This window comes from Bubalus kerabau, chromosome 9, assembly GCF_029407905.1.
Source record: "Bubalus kerabau isolate K-KA32 ecotype Philippines breed swamp buffalo chromosome 9, PCC_UOA_SB_1v2, whole genome shotgun sequence".
Taxonomy (NCBI): Eukaryota; Metazoa; Chordata; class Mammalia; order Artiodactyla; family Bovidae; genus Bubalus; species Bubalus kerabau.
Window position 1 is genome coordinate 16,513,548 of NC_073632.1, and position 21,151 is coordinate 16,534,698.

At 40.1% G+C, this 21,151-nt stretch overlaps 1 protein-coding gene across 2 annotated transcripts in view; it reads right to left on the reverse strand.

Annotated features, from left to right (window-relative positions):
• LMBRD1 (LMBR1 domain containing 1) overlaps nucleotides 1-21,151 on the reverse strand; it is a 135,875-nt gene that overhangs the window by 82,959 nt on the left and 31,765 nt on the right. For both annotated transcript variants that reach the window (XM_055534761.1, XM_055534762.1), the window contains exons 4-5: nucleotides 5,591-5,688; nucleotides 3,245-3,312 (exon numbers count right to left, since the gene is read on the reverse strand). In XM_055534761.1, the coding sequence (XP_055390736.1) occupies nucleotides 3,245-3,312; nucleotides 5,591-5,688 (166 nt within the window). The remainder of the gene's footprint in view (nucleotides 1-3,244; nucleotides 3,313-5,590; nucleotides 5,689-21,151) is intronic.

Here is a 21,151-nt window from a genome sequence, read left to right on the forward strand (position 1 = left end):
CCCCGCTGCTCTCGCTTGGTCCTGAAGGCGCCAGAGGCACTCCCACCCCAGGCTCACCAACCTTTCCTCTGGGTAGAGAACACTGCGCTGCCCTCCCCTCACACACGCGCACAGCTGGGCTCCCTACCTCCTCCAAGGGTCTCCTCATCCTGCCTTCTCACAGGGTCACACCCCCAACACGGCCTAGTCTTTCCTTTCTTTCTCTGCTCTGCTCTCCTAACCCCCTGCAAAGAACCAATAAATTGCAGAATCTGTTTTGTCCGGGAAAGATATCCTGGCTACTATGAAGATTTGATTTCACTGATGGTTTTCAGTCATGTTCGAAATAAGGAGCTAGCCAACTACTAAGGGCTCATGTGTGTAAATAAAGTTTCACTGGCACTCAGTCATGCCCTTTGGTTTATGCACTGTCTGTGACTTACTGTAGAGCTACAGGAGGGGAGCTGAGTACTGCTACATGGACTACTTGGTCCACTAACCTGAAATACTATCTACTCTTTAAGAAAAGTTTGCTGATCTCTATTCTAGGTAATTTAGATTTACAGATAAGGGACCCCCCACACTGACAAAGCAAATTCACTTAACTAGATCTGGCTTGATTTAAAAAGCCAAAAACAACTTTAAAAATATATTTAAGCGCTAAAATAAATAACAATACCACCAGAACACATCCTTTCAACAACTGGAAAATACAGGGCCTCCCCCAGCTGACATGGGAAAGGTCACATCTCTTCCAACAGTGACAATAACTCAGGAACAAGTTGATACGGGCACACAGTGTCCAGTATGCAAAGAGGATTACACAAGTGACCAGGAAATCCAACAGTTACCCTGAAACCACTACTTTGACAGCAGTTATACTGTGTTGTGCTTAGAACTGCATGATGCACGACCTGTATGTAGGAAGAGCTTCAATGGTGAGGACTCTACTCAGCAAACAGAGTTCTGGGGCTTCTGCAAACAACAAATTTAGCAATGACAGACAGCTACATGACTTTCTGTAGACGGACTTTGTGAAACTAAAGACCACCTCTGAGCCAGAGCTATGGTAGACTTATCACAGCTGTTAATTGTGTCACAGCTGGATTTAAGAATCACTTAAGAAAGCCCAACCCATAATATTAATTCATTAAGTGTTTTTCTTCTCTAAATTTAAAGTTAGTATCTACAGATGGAATTGTATCTACAACCCAGTGCCTCTTATTCCTGAATTCAGAGTGATAATTTTGCAAGTGTGAAACTTGTTTTTGTGGGTTTCCCCTGCCAGAATGGAACTGGTTCCTTCAAGTCTACCTAGGGTCCTGCTACCTGTCATGTTACCCTGTGACGGACGTTTTCACCTTTCTCTGACCTCCACCCTGTCATCAGTGTACCTTATAGTAAACACAGTGGAGCCAGAGCCCTAAAGTCCTGCTGATATAAAGTCCTTCTGTTCTAATTGTACAAAAGCATCTACCTTGGCCACATCAGCCATGGAGTGAGGTCACATTAATTCAGGAATCTGAGACCAATGATTTTGATTTTTGTTAAATCTTTAGAGAGCAAACCAAAGCAAAATTACAGTGGGAAGGAGAAAGTGGCTTCTCATGGTACTCTTTGGTTTTCTTTCATTTTTATTTTTAAAGACTACTTCACAAGATACAGCTTCTGCAGAAACCAACATGACAAATGACACGTCTTAGGAGTCTTAAGTTGGTAGGAATCTGATTCTTGTTCCTTTTTGGGAATGAGTTGGGCAGCACACAGGCACAAAAAGACAGAAGTTTGAAATCTTCGGTTCTAAGGTTTTTTAAATTGACTCCCAACTCACTGTTTATCCTGGGGATCTTAAAATAATTTCCCTCACAGAAATTATTTCATTACTGCTTCTACAGCAAATGCATGCTTTTTATAATTCATTGGTCTTCAGGAACTGAGGTCCTATGCTGTCTCACTTTAATTTTTAAAGCCCATTTATCATCTCTGAAACCTTTCTGTTTGCTTGGTTCTGGCTGTACTTGGAGTCATGCTGATTATTGTGATCACGCCCACAACTTGACCTGGAGAGGTAGGCCTTCTTTTTTTAGCCTAATAGTGTTCCATGTACATGCACATGCTCTTTGGCACACCTAGGTGTTTGTGTGTATGTGTTAGTCGCTCAGTCATGTCCAACTCTTTGCAACCCCATATACTGTAGCCCACCAGTCTCCTCTGTCCATGGGATTCTCCAGGCAAGGATACTGGAGTGGGTTGCCATTCCCTTCTCCACAGGATCTTCCCAACCCAGGATTCGAACCAGGGTCTCCCACATTGCAGGGAGATTCTTCACCGTCTGAGCCACAAGGAAAGACTGTTAAGTGTTTAAAGTTGAATAAATGAAGAAGCTTAAGAATGCTGCTGGAAAAAAAAAAATCAAGATCTATTTTTACAAGGATAAATGTCTTCTATTAACAGGGACAAATGTTTTCCAAAATGAAATTTTTTAATGTATTAATAAATACACAAAAACTTACTGATATAAGTTTATAAAAACGTATGGAAAAAGAATTAAGAACAAACTCATTAGAAACTCCCCGGTGGTCCAATGACTAGGATTCCATGCTCTCACTGCTGAGGGCCTGGGTTCGATCCCTGATCAAGGTACTAAAATGCCACAAGCTGCCCAGCACAGCCAAAAAAGGGAGGGAAAGAGAGACTGAAGGAGGGAAACAGGAAGAATAAAAGAAGAGAGACAGAGAAAGAAAAAAAGAAAGAACCTGTTGACAAAGATTAATTCAAAGTTTTAAAGACTGATGCATCAAATCTGAAAAGAGGTACAGACAAGGATTTTTCATCAGTGTTGTTTACAAAAATGGAAAAACTGCAAACATCATAAATGTCCAAGTAGCCATCACAAGACCAGCCAAATAAATTGTTACAACCTAAGAAGGGAATGCAATACACACAAAAATGATGCATCTATCCTGAAGAGATGCCTGCAATGTATCAACCAGTGATTACCAAAAATCACATAAAAAGTAATCACATCTGTGTAAAATTACAACATGGAGGGTATATGGGAGAAGGGGCTTTCTGCATATATTTGAACACATTAAAAAATATCTAGATAGAACAATGTAGTGGTTACTGATTGTTGGTAGTCTGTTCTTTTAAAATTTTCTTGACTTTCTTTCTTGGATTTTTATTAATGAGCCCTTATTACTATTATCATTATCATTAAAATAATGCTGTTTCCATTTTCAGGAGAATAAAAATCAAAACTTACCCAACTAAAAGAAGAAGTGCACAAATCACAACAAATCCCAAAGTATACTTGAGTGCCATTTTAACTTGCTAGATGTCAAAGGAGAAAAAACATTCCATTTAGTAAAACTTTTAAAATATAAAGTATTCTTGCTACAGTGTAACACTACTTTCATGTTCTATATACATTTATATTCAACTGTGCAAAGTTCCTCTTTATTGAAAAACAATGCATATAACATATCTTAAGTATCTTTCACACTATACTAGATTTTTTAGATCTTTTCAATGATTAGATCTCATGAAAAGGCAGTACACCTAAAATATAATGAATTCTTTGTGGGAGACGTAACAGTAATTGCTTTACTTTAATAAATACCAGAATATTTTTATAATATTCCTCAAAATAGGGAGCAATCAGAATCTACAATGCCCATACCTCAGTTTATCAAAATGGGTTAAGTAATAATTAAGCAAGAATTATAATATTTAATTTATATATGTTTGGATACATATAATATATAAAACATACACTTACAAAAATTTATTTTATAAATATGCATACACATATATAAAGCACATACCATGCCAGGACTGTTTCTAAGAACTTTACATATGTTAAACTCATTTCATACTTACAACACCCCTGAGATAGGCATTCCATCCCTGCTTCAGAGATAAGGAAACTGTGGCCCAGAGGTTAATTAATTTACCATATGTCACATAGGTGCCAAGGGATTAAACAAGGACTTGAAACCAAGAACTCAGTTCTTTAAAGCCTGTGCTTTCCTTGGTACGCATAATGTAAGCCAAAGTTTAACAAAAACACAAACTAGACACTCTAAATACATGGAAAGAAAAGTTAATCTCAAAGGAAAAGCTACATCAGTGAGAAAAGAAAACATGACTTGTCTCTCGGCCTAATGAAATCTTTAAAATAATCACCTTTTAAAATGTAACTTTATGTTTCATATGATAAATTCTTATTCACAAAGGAGTTGAGACAGTCTTTGGGAAAATACCTAAGGTAAAGTTAAGGAGGGTCAACCATAGGGGATGGGGAAGATGCACTTGAGAAGCAGTGAAGACAGGAAGCACCTGCTCATCCCATTTTCAACAGCAACTCTGTGACTAGCCACTCTAGCTTACACACCCTGGGTTTTCAAATACAGAATCACACAGTATCTGCAGATAATAATTCAACTTTCTTTATGTATATTTAAACACTTTTTCCTCTAACAAACTGCACTGACTACCACTCTGGGAATCATTTAAAATATTGCTGATGTACTTTGCTAATGATCTTAATGCAAATGCTGTAAAGTTTTAATAAGCACAGCTATGCCTAATGCTGGCTTTTGAGTGAATATATGTATATGTATGTATGTATATATATATATGTATATACACACATACACACACACGCATATGTATTTAAATGTTACAAACCAAAAACACATTATAAAACAAATTCCTGTAACTCAATAAAAAAACAAAATAAATTCATTCTTTTTATGCTGTTTTTCCCTTAAATTAGAAATAAAGTATTCAATTTTGGCAAATACCTTTCAACATACAATTTCTTCTAGGACCTATTAAATTACCATATATTAATAGAAGTGCTAGTTCTAAACCACCAATGCATTCCAGAGACTGGCCCAACTCAGTTATATACTATATTAACATGCTTCTAAGATACTCCTGAATTCTACCTGCTAATGTTTCAGTGAAGAGTTTTATACCAAGACTTCAGTGACCTTGGTCTGCAGGTCTGGACACGCACGTGTGCTCTACTGACCAGGTTTCTGTATCTGTATTACTGCGGGAATTAGTAAGGACAATCTGAGAGTCCCCCTTTCCGTCCCAGAACAGGGGTCAGCAAACCGCATCCTGTGGGCCACACACAGCCCCTCCTACCTCACATCACGCTCACTGTATACTGGCCTTACACAGAAGTAAGTTTGCTGACCCAGCTGCCGAACTCGAGAACAACAGTCACAAGTACCCTGTGACTCCCGGGCGCTGGAATATAGTTAGTTTGACCCGGGGTATGCTGCAGGTGTAAAATGCACTCTAACTTGCACAGAATGTGAAAAAAAGTAATGTCTCATTAATAACGTTTTTGACTATCTGAAATAATACTTCGAACATATAATATTAAATACAATGTGTCATGAAAAATAATTTTAATTGTTCTTTCTACTTATTTTATTATGGCTACTAGAAAATTTTAAATTCACATGTGGATTACATTATATTTCTATTAGACAACACTGCTCGAGAATAAAATCAAAGTCACGTTATTTGAAAACAGGAAGAAATAATCCCTTATCCCCTAAACTGAGATCTCTAAAATAAAGCTACTTACAGTGCATTTACCAGTATCATCATCATCCTTTTCTTCATAGTAGAAGTAGACAAAAGGGATCCAGAAGAACACACAGAATAATATAACAGAATATAAGGCTGCAGAAAGAATGAGATGAGAGATAATAAAAACACACCAACTTAACAAATGTTTAAAACATATAGGTACACACACCCCAAATTCACTCCCCTATCTGATTCCTAGACCTGCAACTTGATATGTATGTGTAATATCCAAATCAACCTTTTCTGAACCCTGTTTCAAGAAGTCAACACCATTATTATCACATAGCAAATCATAATTCAAGTTAACTTTGGGGCAATTTTTAGCAACAATCATGATACTAAATGTTTCAATAAATTGTGCCCTCTAACATCTTAGGTCTTACGATAGTACTAAAAACTTTCTGTGAACGATCTTATGTAAATAAACTTTAACTTTTATATTCTTTACAACTTAATACTGAGTACAGCTGACCCATCTGCCAGTCACTCAAGTTAAAGAAACAGCTGTAACTGATACGATCCTTGTTACAAATAATTTCCCCAATCTATGTCTAAAAGGAGAATAGAGGGGCACAGGAGGAGATGGTTAGATGGTATCATCCACTCAATGAGCACGAATCTGAGCAAATTCCAGATGACAAAGAACAGGGAAGCCTGGCATGCTGCAGTCCATGGTGTCACGACGAGCCAGACACGACCCAGAGACTGAGCAACAGAGTTTAAGACATACGATGCTATGAAACTGATCTTATAAAAAAAAGTCAGGATACAGAAAATGTAAGAAACGGTAAAATCAGATTCAAAGTTAACTGATACGAATTTCTATTTATCTGCTTTAAAATAACATTAGATTTGAGATACTTTCAACCAGTAGTCAAAGTATTGTTTTTAATTCAACATAGAACTTGAAATTTCAACAGCTATAGATACAGTATTTAAAATAAAAATAACAAACAATTTTTCAGACTCAAGAAACCTAAGAAATCTGTGTATTTACATTTATTTTCATACACTGTTTCATGGGAAACAGTGACTATGCAATTATATAAAGGAACCACAGGATAAGAATCATTATACTCCTTTATCCAAAAAAGTATTATTAAAGGTTATTAATATATAATACTTAAATTACTAACAAATTAAAATAGCTACTTTTAATTACTAACAAAAGTATTGTTAATAATGTATAATAAAGCTAAATTACTCATTCTCTTGGGAAGAATGCATAAATTACAGAATTTTTAAACACGATCTAAATACTAGCTAGCACTGTTTCATTTTTCTGGAAGTCACTTATGAAACAGCCCCCACTAAATGCAACATAGTTAAAAAAAAAAAAAAACTCAGAACAAACCAGACTCTAAATAACTGATAAAAAGGCCAGAGTTAATTTATACTGCCCAATCACAACATGACTGTCAGCATACTGAATTTTGGCACTACAGATACTTTGTAAAATCTATGCAGCCTATTAATATTGTAAGAAATTAAAAATAACAGTAAATATTTAAGGGTAATGAATACTGATGTTTCTACTATAAACCAGAGAGTAGCCAGAATTTACATTTTTATTCCAAATCTAAGAGCCAGTGGAAATAAACAAGTATTCAAAAGAGTACCAAAATACTGGTTGGACCATAAAGAAGGCTGAGCTCTGAAGAACTGATGCCTTTGAACTGCGGTGTTGGAGAAGACTCTTGAGAGTCCGGTGGACTGCAAGGAAATCAAACCAGTCAATCCTAAAGGAAATCAGTCCTGAATATTCACTGGAAGGACTGATGTTGAAGCTCCAATATTTGATCACCTGATGCAAAGAGCCAACTCACTGGAAAAGATCCTGATGCTAGGAAAAGACTGCAGGAGGAGAAGGGACGACAGAGGATGAGACGGTTAGATGGCATCACCGACTCAATGGACATGAGTTTGAGTAAGCTCCTAGAGATGGTGAAGGGCAGGGAAGCCTGGCGTGCTGCAGTCCACAGGGTGGCAAAGAGTCAGACAGAACTGAGAACTGAACGACAAAAAGTTTCAAAAAATTAAACATAAAAGGGAAAGTACTATAAATCACCCTAAGCACTATACCAGTATTAGGACTGAAATAATCAAATAATTTGTTAAGACTAGGAAAAACCCTAAATTATAACAGCATTTATTGGGCTGAGAGCCATATGCCATGCTTGATAAACTGACAGATGCAGTAAGGTCTGGCTTCAGCCTCAGCATGTCCATGTGTCTACTGCTTGGTGGCCTTGGCCTTGACAGCCACAGAGCCCAGTGACTATTTCATGAGCATTCCCAGTATTCAGTGGCCAATAAGCATGATTATCAAGGTGCTCATCATTATTCCCTGGTGGCTCAGACGGTAAAGCATCTGTCTACAATGCGGGAGACCCGGGTTCAATCCCTGGGTCAGGAAGATCTCCTGGAGAAGGCAATAGCAAATTCTTGTATTTGCCTGTGTTCTTGCCTGGAAAATACCATTGATGGAGGAGCCTGGTAGGCTACAGTCCATGGGGTCACAAAGAGTCAGACATGACTGAGCAACTTCACTTTCTTTACTTTCATAATTACTAGTCATTAGGAAGATGCAAACTAAGCCCATGAGAGGCTACAGACCCCAGAATGGCTAAAATTAAGCCAACAGTACCAAGTATTAACAGGAATGCAGAACAGCATACTTTCCCATACTTTTCAAGAGGGACTATAAACAGCACAACCCTGTGGAGAACTGTCTAGCAGTCTCTCACCAAGTTAACACCTACCTACCATATAACCAGATGGTCCCACGCCGCCAGCAATGAAGTGCAGTGACACATGCAAAGTCTTTCCGCCCAGACAAGCCTACCTGAGGGGCAGAGTCCAGGGATCTTATCGGTGATTTATAATGCAGGCACAACTGCCTGAGTGACCAGTTAAGATTACCAAAAGTACAGACTCCAAGAAGGACAGCAGCTATACCACAAGTCACATGCACAAACAATCTAAACAAGCTGGACTGCACGATTCTGTCTTCAGCGGTACATATCCACTAATCAATTAGTACTATCAGGTGACAGCCAAGGGCCAGGTTTCCAGGTATTGGTCAAGGGTCAGCCACATAAGCAGGTCCCTCTGAAGATACGTGAGAGGGAAACTATCGAGTCTGATTCACAACGAGAAAGTTGACAGCAATATTATTAACAGTGATCAAAACCTGGAAATAACCTAAATGTCCATTTGCAGGTGAACAGATAAGCTGAGTGGTACAGTCATACAAATGGCAATAAAAAAGAAAAAACTATGAATACCTGTGAGAAGGATGGACCTCACAGACCTTAGGCTGAATAAAAGCACAGACACTGGAAGATGTACACCTTCTGAAAGCCACGCAGTTGCGTCTGACTCTGTGACCCCATGGATATAGTCCATGGAATTCTCCAGGCCAGAATACTGGAGTGGGTAGCCTTTCCCTTCTCCAGGGGATCTTCCCAACCCAGGGATCAAACCCAGGTCTCCCACATTGCAGGCGGATTCTTTACCAGCTGAGCCACAGGGAAGCCTACACCTTCTAGTACCTTCTAGTACATCTTAAAGAAGTTCCAGAACTAGCAAAACTGGCTTATTAAGACCCAAGTCAAAAAAGTATTTGGGGGCAATTACTGACTATAAAGAGACATGAGGATGTACAGCAACCAAAAATCTCATATGTTGCTGGTAAGAATATCCAGAAAAAGTTTCTGGGAACTGACACCTGAGGAAGAAAGTGGGGAACAAACACAGTTCTGAAGAGACTCTGGGATACTGGTCTATGCAGGGCTGCCCTGACACCACATCCTAAGCCATTTGCTTGTAATCGGACTGCTCTTTTTCAGTGTCCTTCAAAAAGATTTCTTCCTTCAGCATGTAAATGTTAAACTGTAAAGAAGGAAACTAAAAATACATTAACATTTTCATGTGTTTCAGATCAGTTCTAATGCCAAGTTGGTACTATATATCTGTAAATGAAAAAAATGCTATCATGAAACAGAGTAACTGATTCTTTTAAAGTTATACTTCAAACTGATAGCTATTTTCAAAGGAAAATTATTCTTAACTCCAACAGGAATGACACTCTCAAATCCTGACATCTTTACAAAATACATTTTACTTGTAACAGTTTTTGTTAAAAGATTGCTACTAACAAGTAAAAGATAAACAGACTTTCTGGTTTAATAGTCCCACTAAAATAAAATAAAAAAACACACTAAAAAAGAAATTTTAAACCTCACATCTACAGAAATTGGCAGAAATTAAACTCATAAAACAAGTTATTTTTTTAAAACAAAACTAGCAAGAACAAGTGAACAGAAAGCCATCAACTCTTAAAAAGCCAGACAAAAACTGTGGCAAAGAATACATGATAATTCTAATGATTTTTTAAATACACACAAAGCAAACAATGTATCTTTTGAAAACTGCATTTGTAAACTATAACTGGCATAAGAATTAACTTGGACAAATCAGGCTTCGGAATTTCTAGACATTCTTTATTCCTCCTAACTACCAATGAGAAATCTGAAACACAGAATAGCTCAGTCAATATTGTAATAGTATAATTGATCATTACAAAGCTTTTTATTTTAGAGGGTCAAAGTATTAAGATATTCTGGGAACTCTAAAAGCCTTCTAAAATTATCCCACTGGCCCAGCTGAAGCATCTGGGGTCAAGACTGCCAGCTGCACACACAACACCCATTTTCCTTTCAGCTCACTCTCCTTTTTGTCTTTCTCTCTTCCTTCGACATTCTGCCTGAATTGTACACATGATAGCTTAGACTCCAGCCACGTCTCTGGACTCTGTGGCAGCCTTAAGGTGGAAAACAGGTACTAAGGACGGAGAGCAGAGGGAAGCGAGCGGAGGCCCTGCATAGTGCTGCTACACCAGCCCGGGTACCTGCCTCCAGTCTTATTTTAAGTGAGACTGAAAAACCATTCCAGCCATTTATTTCCAACCTCTTCACAGCAGCATAGAATGTTGCAGGAGAAAGGGGGTAACCCAAACATTCACCCCTGAGCCGTCACGTCCTTGGTGGTCCTACGAGTGGTCAGTAGATGAAGCTCAATCAGTCTGTGCCCCTGAAGACGGCAGCGTCATGATGGGCAGCCTAGTCCAGGTTCTAAACATATTTCCCCTGATAGTCAGCAGTCCTCTAATAAACACCAGGCCCTCCAGCTAAAATGGGAGGTATTGTCTGATCACTCAATGGAATAAAGAGACCAAAATCTGTTATTGTTGTTCAGTAACACAGTGGTGTACAAATCTTTGCAACCCCATGGACTGCAGCATGCCAGGGCGCCCTGTCCTTCACCATTTCTTGGAGGTTCCTCAAACTCATGTCCATTGAGTCAGTGATGCCATCCAATCTCATCCTCTATCGTCCCCTTTTCCTCCTGCCTTCTATCTTTCCCAGCATCAGGGTCTTTTCCAATGAGTCAGTTCTTCACATCAGGTGGCCAAAGTATTGGAGCTCCAGCTTCAGCATCAGACCCTCCAATGAATGTTCAGGACTAATCTCCTTTAGGATTGACTGGTTTGATCCCCTTGCAGTCCAAGGGACTCTGAACACCACAATTGTTGGGAGTTTTCTCCAATACTACAGTTCAAAAGTGTCAATTCTTCAGCACTCAGCCTTCTTTATGGTCCAGTTCTCACACTCATACATGACTACTGGAAAAACCATAGCTTTGACTAAATAGACCTTTGCTGGCAAAGTAATGTCTCTGCTTTTTAATACGTGATCTAGGTTGGTCATAGCTTTTCTTCCAAGGAGCAGGCATTTTTTAATTTCATGGCTGCAGTCACCATCTACAGTGATTTGGAAGCCCAAGAAAATAAAGTCTCGCTGTTTCCATTGTTTCCCCATCTATTTGCCATGGAGTGATGGGACCGGATGCCATGATCTTAGTTTTCTGAACATTGAGTTTTAAGCCAGCTTTTTCACTCTCCTCTTTCACCTTCATCAAGAGGCTCTTTAATTCCTCTTTGCTTTCTGCCATAAGGGTGGTGTCATCTGCTTATCTAAGGCTATTGATATTTCTCCCATCAATCTTAACTCCAGCTTGAGCTTCATTAAGCCTGGCATTTCGCATGATGTACTCTGCATAGAAGTTAAATATGCAGGGTGACAATACACAGCCTTAACGTACTCCTTGCCCAATTTTGAACCAATCCAATTTTGAACCAATCCATTGTTCCGTGTCTGGTTCTAACTGTTCCTTCTTGATCTGCATGTAGATTTCTCATGAGGCAGGTCAGGTGGTCTGGTATTCCCATCTCTTGAAGAATTTTCCACAGTTTATTGTGATCCACACAGTCAAAGGCTTTGGTATAGTCAATGTAGCAGAATTAGTTTTTCTGGAATTCTGTTGTTTTTTCTATGATCCAAAAGATACTGGCAATTTAACTCTGGTTTCTCTGCCTTTTCTAAATCCAGCTTGAACATCTGGAAGTTCTCAGTTCACATACTGCTGAAGCCTCGCTTGGAGAAGTTTGAGCATAACTTTGTTACCATATAACATGAGTGCAATTGTGCTGTAGTTTGAACATTCTTTGGCATTGCCTTTCTTTGGGATTGGAATGAAAACTGACCTTTTCCAGTCCTAAAGTCACTGCTGAGTTTCTAAATTTGCTGACATATTGAATGCAACACTTTAACAACATCATCTTTTAGGATCTGAAATAGCTCACCTGGAATTCCATTACCTCCACTAGCTTTGTTTGTAGTGATGCTTCCTAAGGCCCTCTTGACTTTGCATTATAGGATGTTTGGCCCTAGGTGAGTGATCACACCATCGTGGTTATCTGGGTCATTGAGATCTCTTTTGTAAAGTTCTTCTGTGTATTCTTGCCACCTCTTCTTAATATCTTCTGCTTCTGTTAGGTCCATACCATTTGTGTCCTTTATTATGCCCATCTGTGCATGAAATGCTCCCTTGGTAGCTCTAATTTTCTTGAGGAAATCTCTAGCCTTGCCCATTCTACTGTTTTCCTATATTTCTTTGCACTGCTCACTGAGGAAGGCTTTCTGATCTCTCCTTATTATTCTTTGGAACTCTGCATTCAGATGGGTACATCTTTCCTTTTCTCCTTTGCCTTTCACTTCTCTTTTCTCAGCTATTTGTAAGGCCTCCTCAGACAAGCATTTTGCCTTTTTTGCATCTCTTTTTCTTGGGGATCGTCTTGATCCCTGCCTCCTGCACAATGTCACGAACCTCTGTCCATGGTCCTTCAGGCACTCTATCAGTTCTAATCCCTTGCATCTGTCATTTCCAATGTGTAACTGTTAGAGATTTGATTTAGGTCATACCTGAATGGGCTAGTGGTTTTCCCCAATTTAAGTCTGAATTTGGCAATAAGGAGTTCATGATCTGAGCCACAGTCAGCTCCTGGTCTTGTTTTTGCTGCCTGTATAGAGCTTCTCCGTCTTCAGCTGCAGAGAATATGATCAATCTGATTTTGGTCTTGACCATCTGGTGATGTCCACGTGTAGAGTCATGTCTTGTGTTGTTGGAAGAGGGTGTTTGCTATGAGGGTGTGTGCCACTGCATTCTCACAGCAAACTGTTGGCCTTAGCCCTGCTTCATTTTGTACTCCAAGGCCAAACTTGCCTGTTATTGTCAGATATAAATCACGCCTCCTAATTTGATGAAAAGGCTTCTATGGTAGCTCAGTGGTAAACAACCTGTGTGCCAATGCAGAAGCAGCAGCTTCAATCCAAAGGTCAGGAAGATCCTCTGGAGAAGAAAATGGCAAGCCGCTGGAGTATTCTTGCCTGGGATATCCCATGGACAGAAAGAGTTTGGCAGGCTACGGTCCATGAGGTCTAGAAAGAGTTGGACACAACTTACCGGCTTAGTGATTAACAACATCAATTAACAACAAGTCGATGAAACCACTGTTTTCATCCTTGCTGGAAGTATTCCCATATGGCTATGAAGAATTCTAAAAACAGCCAAGTTCAGCTGCAGGGTTTGAAGAGCAACAGTTTTGTGAAAGGGTCACAAGGAATACTAGTACAAACCGCCATGCTCACATCCATTCCCTGGTGACCAGTAACAAGTAAACAGATCACGGGAGGACAGAACCACATGGTAGTGCTAGGTGGTTCACGGCACTCTCTAAACATGGAAGGGGCACCTCTCGATTCATTTTAGGAAACTAGCAGAGGCTTCGTGTTCAAACCTGATGAGAAAACGATAAAGGAAAATCACACGCCAGTTTCACCTCTAAATCAAGCTTTAAAAGAATCCTAAACAAGATGGCAGCAAATGAAATCTAGCAAAAAAATTAAAAACAAACCCAAAAAGCCACCACCATGACCAATCTAGATTATCCAAGGAATGCAAAGATGGTTTAAGAACAATCTATTCATGTAACACATCACTTAGAAGAATGGAAATATGAAACAAACTCCACATGATTATCTCCCCCTGACAAATGCATTCAATTCAACAAACATCTACTGAGTATGTTCCAGGCATCATTCTGGGGTCATGGACCGGAGCTCACTTCTTCCCTCATCTCACATGGCTTACTTCTAGTGGGGAAAAGAAAATATTTAGAATCACTGAATTAAACTACTCAGAGTACATTAACAAAAATCTTAAATCAGTAACAAAAACACATCCCAACTGCCAAAAGGCACTTGAATCAGAAAGCTAAAAAAGCCAATAAATGTTAAAAGATATGCAACTTCATTTCCAAATAAGAGAAATGCAGATTAGTGAATGATCACCTCACATTTGCCAAACTGGAAAAACTACAAATACATGGAGATATCAAAGTTCTGGGTCCAGAACAACTAAAAAGAGTAAAGCCTCCTAACAGGACTGAAACCGGTACATTTAGAAAAATGATGGCGCACTATTTAAGGGTGCTGAAGCTGCACATGACTTACGACCCATTGATTCCACTGTATGTATGTTATTTTTACACACACACAACAGGAAACGTGTACAAACACGTTCACTGTTTGTCCAAATATCCAGAATGATCACCATGTAGCACATAGTCACACACCATGATAATAAAGTGCACCTTATGCAGTAACATGTGTGAATCCTAGAGACACGTGACTTGAATGAAAACAAGCAAATAATTCCATCTACAGTTCAAAAAATGTATAACTAAGGATATAGCATGGTAATACTATAAGGCAAGTAAGGAATTAACATAGACAGATCACAATAAATTGTGGAAAATTCTGAAAGAGATGGGAATACCAGAGCACCTGACCTGCCTCTTGAGAAACCTATATGCAGGTCAGGAAGCAACAGTTAGAACGGGACATGGAACAACAGACTGGTTCCAAATAGGAAAAGGAGTACGTCAAGGCTGTATATTGTCACCCTGCTTATTTAACTTATATGCAGAGTACATCATGAGAAACGCTGGGCTGGAAGAAACACAAGCTGGAATCAAGATTGCCGGGAGAAATATCAATAACCTCAGATATGCAGATGACACCACCCTTATGGCAGAAAGTGAAGAGGAACTAAAAAGCCTCTTGAGGAAAGTGAAAGTGGAGAGTGAAAAAGTTGGCTTAAAGCTCAACATTCAGAAAACTAAGATCCTGGCATCCGGTCCCATCACTTCATGGGAACTAGATGGGGAAACAGTGGAAACAGTGTCAGACTTTATTTTTTGGGGCTCCAAAATCACTGCAGATGGTGAGGGCAGCCATGAAATTAAAAGACGCATACTCCTTGGAAGGAAAGTTATGACCAAACTAGATAGCATATTCAAAAGCAGAGACATTCCTTTGCCAACAAAGGTCCATCTAGTCAAGGCTATGGTTTTTCCTGTGGTCATGTATGGATGTGAGAGTTGGACTGTGAAGAAGGCTGAGCGCCGAAGAATTGATGCTTTTGAACTGTGGTGTTGGAGAAGACTCTTGAGAGTCCCTTGGACTGCAAGGACATCCAACCAGTCCATCCTGAAGGAGATCAGCCCTGGGATTTCTTTGGAAAGACTAATGCTAAAGCTGAAATTCCAGTACTTTGGCCACCTCATGCGAAGAGTTGACTCATTGGAAAAGACTCTGATGCTGGGAGGGATTGGGGGCAGGAGGAGAAGGGAACGACAGAGGATGAGATGGCTGGATGGCATCACTGACTCGATGGATGTGAGTCTCAGTAAACCCCGGGAGTTGGTGATGGACAGGGAGGCCTGGCGTGCTGCGATTCATGGGGTCGCAAAGAGTCAGACACGACTGAGAGACTGAACTGAACTGAACTGAACTGAATTTAAACAGTGTTTTTTCTAAGGGGTTGGGGAGGAGATGGCATTGGGGAAAGGCACATAGGGGACTGCAAAACGCTGGCTTCAAACCTCATACCTTGTCTGCTTAGTAAATACTCTGCAAGTATAAAAGTATTACATGTTGAGTAAATACCATAGCTGTCAATATTTGCAAAACAGCTGTGGCAGGCAGCCTCTAAAGTGGCCAACATCTCTGATACTCATGCCCTGCTTCTGGGTGTGGGCTGGACTAGACTCACTGCTGATAACGGAGTATGACCAAAGCAGGGGATGAGTAACTAAAAATCTCTGGCTCCCATCTTGCTTGCTCCCATGTTATGAGCTGCCCTATGGGAAGTGCATGCGGCAAAAGCTGACTTTGTGGAACACAGACAGCCCAGGCCTGAGGCCGCCTCTGCCCACACCCCGGGATACCACTGTCCCTGCTGACGGCTGCATCTGGACCCCTGACCCACAGGGACGTGAGATAACATCTGTCTGCAGTGTTAAACTGAAAAATTTGGGGGCAATTTGTTACACGACAAGAGATCATTTGCACCATTGCTGGTAACACAGCAAAGTGATTAAAACATTCCGATGCATGATCTGACAGTACAGAACTTTCCAAATAAAATCATTTATAGATTCTGAGTTAGAATACATCATCTGACGTAGTCTGAAGAACAATCGTTTCTCTTAAGGACTATTTTGGTTGGTTCTTTCCTCTCTTTCAAATTAATTCCAAGGTTTATGCTGCAATGCTATTTTTATAACAAGAAACTGTTAAAACGTTAAATTACAGAGTCAGGGAAAAGGCTAAGCAATTTACAATGTAACGCACAATTGTGTAGAAACTAATGATGACCAGACTGTTGACGCCAAAGCTACTTAGAAACATTAACTGAAATACCGGCACATAAAATACACATAAACGGTACATAAATAGACATAATGCAGATTAGCGTTACTAACTGACAATTCTTGGAAGCCATGTTGTGTCATACACAAAGAACCACATTCCAGTTTATAAACCTTGGTAATTCATAACTTTTCAGCCTCATTTTTCACATAAGATTCTAATTTTAGTTGGAAAAAAACAAGAAGTTAACATGTGATACAGTATTATTAAAGTAAGACTTTGTTCAAATTTCACAAAAAAAAAAAAAGAAAATAGAAATCATAAAAATGCAAGTCCCCTCAAGTTTTAGGTCATAATAATAGCAGCTATCCTGCACTGACAGCCTGTCATATACCCAGCACTGTCCTATACTCTTCACTTATATCTGCTCATTAAATATTTCCCCAACAACTTTGAAATAAAACTGACATATCACAAAATGCACAAATTTTAAGTTCACAATTCAATGATTTTTAGTAAATGTATACACTTGAGTAACTAGCACCATGATCCATTTTTAGAGCATTTCCATTATCTCAAACAAGCTGCTTTGTGCCATTTGCAATTAACCCCACTCCAACTCCTAGTTTGAGGCAAGGACTGATCTGCTTTCTGTCTCCAGAGACTTGCCTTTTCTGGACATTTCATGCTGAGGTCATTAAACAAGATGTAGTCTTTTGCATCTGGCTTCTTTTACTAAGCATGGGGCTAAGAGAGTTTTCTTCATTTTTTCTGTGAAGAGTCAGATCTTATCTCAGAAAGTGGCCACAGAAAACAGGAATGCCAGTTTGCTGACCCCTAACTTAGACTGCACAAACAGAACACATTTCACTTAAACACTCACTGGTTGCTGGACATGTGGATTCTTTCCAGTTCTGTGCTATTATGAAAAAAACTGCTGTGGAATTTGCATATATATCTTCGTGTGGACATTATATCCATTGCTCTTGAGCATATTCCTTGAAGTGTAACTAACTGCTGGATCACGTAGTTTATAAACTAAAAAATTTAACATTTTCAGTTCAGTTCAATTCAGTCCTGTCTGACTATTTGCCACCCCATGGTCACAAAGCCTGCAGGACGCCAGGCCTCCCTGTCCATCACCAACTCCCAGAGCTTGCTCAAACTCATGTCCATCGAGTTGGTGATGCCATCCAACCACCTCATCCTCTGTCATCCCCTTCTCCTCCTGCCTTCAATCTTTCCCATCATCAGGGTCTTTTCCAATGAGTCAGCTCTTCTCATCTGGTGGCCAAAGTATTGGAGTTTCAGCTTCAACATCAGTCCTTCCAATGAATATTCAGGACTGATTTCCTTTAGGATGGACTGGTTTGATCTCCCTGCAGTCCAAGGGACTCTCAAGAGTCTTCTCCAACACTACAGTTCAAAAGCATCAATTCTTTAGCATTCAGCTTTCTTATGATCCAGCTCTCACATCCAAACGTGACCACTAGAAAAATCACAGTTTTCACTGTATGGACCTTTGTCAGCAAAGTAATGTCTGCCTTTTTTAATATGCTGTCTAGGTTGGTCACAGCTTTTCTTCCAAGGAGCGTCTTTTAATTTCATGGCTGCAGTCACCATCTGCAATGATTTTGGAACCCAAGAAAATAAAGTCTGTGACTGTTTCCCCATCTATTTGCCTTGAAGTGATGGGACCTGATGCCGTGATCTTACTTCTCTGAATGTTGAGTTTTAAGCCAGCTTTTTCACTCTCCTCTTTCACTTTCATCAAGAGGCTCTTTAGTTCCTCTTCATTTTCTGCCATAAGGGTGGTGCCATCTGCATATCTGAGGTTATTGATATTTCTCCCTGCAATCTTGATTCCAGCTCAACTTTTTAGGAAAGTTGAAAACTGCTTTTCAACCCAACACACCATCTGACATTTCCAACAGCAGTGTTTGAACTTTCTAGTTTCTCTGGATCTGTCAATACTTGGATAGTATCTGGTTTTTATTACAGCCATTATGAACTGAATGTAGGTCTGCCCCAAAATGCACAGGTTGAAGCCCTAACCTCCAGTGTGATGGTATCTGGAGGTGGGACCTTTGGCAAGCAATCAGAATTAGATCATGTCCTGAGCAGGACTCCATGGCATGATCTGAGGGTTTAGGGTAAAAGGAAGAGAGGGCCGGTCTCTGTCTCCCTCTCCTTCCCCCAGTCCCCACGTGAGGACACAGCAAGAAGGTAGCCCTCTGCAAGTCAAGAGAGAAACCGAATCTGTTGGCACCATGATCTTACGCTTCCCAGCCTCTACAACAGTGAGAAATACATGTTTAAGTCACCCAGTCTGCAGTATTTTGTTACAGAGCCTGAGTTGAGATAATCATTCTAGTGGGTGTGCAGCAGTATCTCACTGGGGATTTAATCTGCATTTCCATAATCATTAACAATGTTGAACATCCTTTTATGTGCTTACAAGCAATTTAGAAATCGTTACTGATGAAAGTATGCTCAAATACTTTGCTCATTTTTAACTCTTTGTCTAATTACTGATTGGTAAGAATTGTTATTATATTCTGTATACAAGCCTTATACGACATACAGTTTGCAAATATTGTATCTGTGACTTCATTTTTTTAAACTGTCTTTTGAAAGCTACATTTTTAATTTTGATAAAGTAGAATTTATCAAGTTTTCTCTTACTTGCACCTCATAAATTTTGATATGCAGTATTTTTATTCTCATTCAGTTTAAGCTGAGGAGGGAAGAAGTGGTTAGAAGGAAGGGTATAGACCTAGTCTAAAATATCACACACTAACCACTGTCCTTAGCAGTCTGCAAGCATAAACAGTCCTCTGGTTGATTTCCAAAGCAATGAAGTTGTTCTTTTGTCGATTCTGTATTGGTTTTGGGGGGGGGCTCTGTCAACCTTCTTACTTGGCCATGTGTGAAGCCACAATCCCAACCAGATCATTCACTCTTAACAACACAGAAGTACAAATTATCCCTTCTCACATACACAGTGCTATGGACTGTTTCTGTCTCCCCAAAATTCATGCACTGAATCTAACCCCAGCGTGTTGGTGTTTGAAGGCGGGAGGTAATTAGGTCATGAGAGTGGCACCCTCGTGAACGGGATCGGTGCGTGACAGAAGGCCTATGAGAGAGCCTGCTCTCTCTCTGCTGTGTCAGGACACAACAGGAAGACCAGCATCTGCAAACAGGAAGCAAGTCCTCACCAGACTCCACACTGTCAGCACCTTGATCTTAGGTTTGCCAGCTTCCAGAACTGACAGAAATAAACGTCTGTTGCTAAGCCACCTAGTCTGCAACGCTTTTGTTATAGCAACCCCAACTGATTAAGACAGTACTAAAAAGTGGTCACATTATGGATAAATGTTTTGTTTTGTTTTTTTTGGCCACACCTGCGACTAGTAGGATCTCAGATCCCCGAGAGGATCAAACCCGGGGCCATGGTAGTGAAAGCCTGGAATCTTAACCACTAGGCCACCAGGGAAGTCCCAGATTCTGGATACATTTTGAAAGCCAAGCACAAGAGAACATTATACATATTTGATACAACTTGTGAAAAAATAAAGTCAAAGATGGTTTCTGGACTGAAGTAACTCAGTAGTCAAGGCTATGGTTTTTCCAGTGGTCATGTATGGATATGAGAGTTGGACTATAAAGAAAGCTGAGCGCCAAAGAATTGATGCTTTTGAACTGTGGTGTTGGAGAAGACTCTTGATAGTCTCTTAGACTGTAAGGAGATCCAACCAGTCCATCCTAAAGGAGATCAGTCCTGGGTGTTCATTGGAAGGACTGATGTTGAAGCTGAAATGCCAATACTCTGGCCACCTGATGCAAAGAGCTGACTCCTTGGAAAAGACCCTGAGGCTGGGAAAGATTGAAGGCAGGAAGAGAAGGGGACAACAGAAGATGAGATGGCTGGATGGCATCACCAACTCAATGGACATGAGTTTGAGTAAACTCTGGGAGTCGGTGATGGACAGGGAAGCCTGGCGTGCTGCAGTCCACAGGGTCTCAGAGTCGGACATGACTGAGCAACTGAACTGATTGAACTCAGTTGCTATTCACTGACCACCAGGAAATTTATCGAATATTAACAGCTTGAGGATCAGCTGCTCTAGAAATGTTAATTTTGAGATGTGAACTTTTTGGTAGAAACTGTCAAGTGGACCACTGGACACGGATATGAAGTTCAAGAGAGGTCTGCAGGGCAGTGACACCTGCTCAGCACTCACACGTCTCACACTCCCAGCATGGTGCAGAGGCACTGCTCCAGCCTCATCACACACACGGAGAAGCCAGAGAGAAGTGAAGGGACCTCAAGGTACCACGGCACGATTCACAGATTAGACAGCAAGTTCAGAGTAACTGTATAAACTCCAGCTACAAGTGTTCAGCAACTAACCAACTGGGAGAGAGGAGAAATG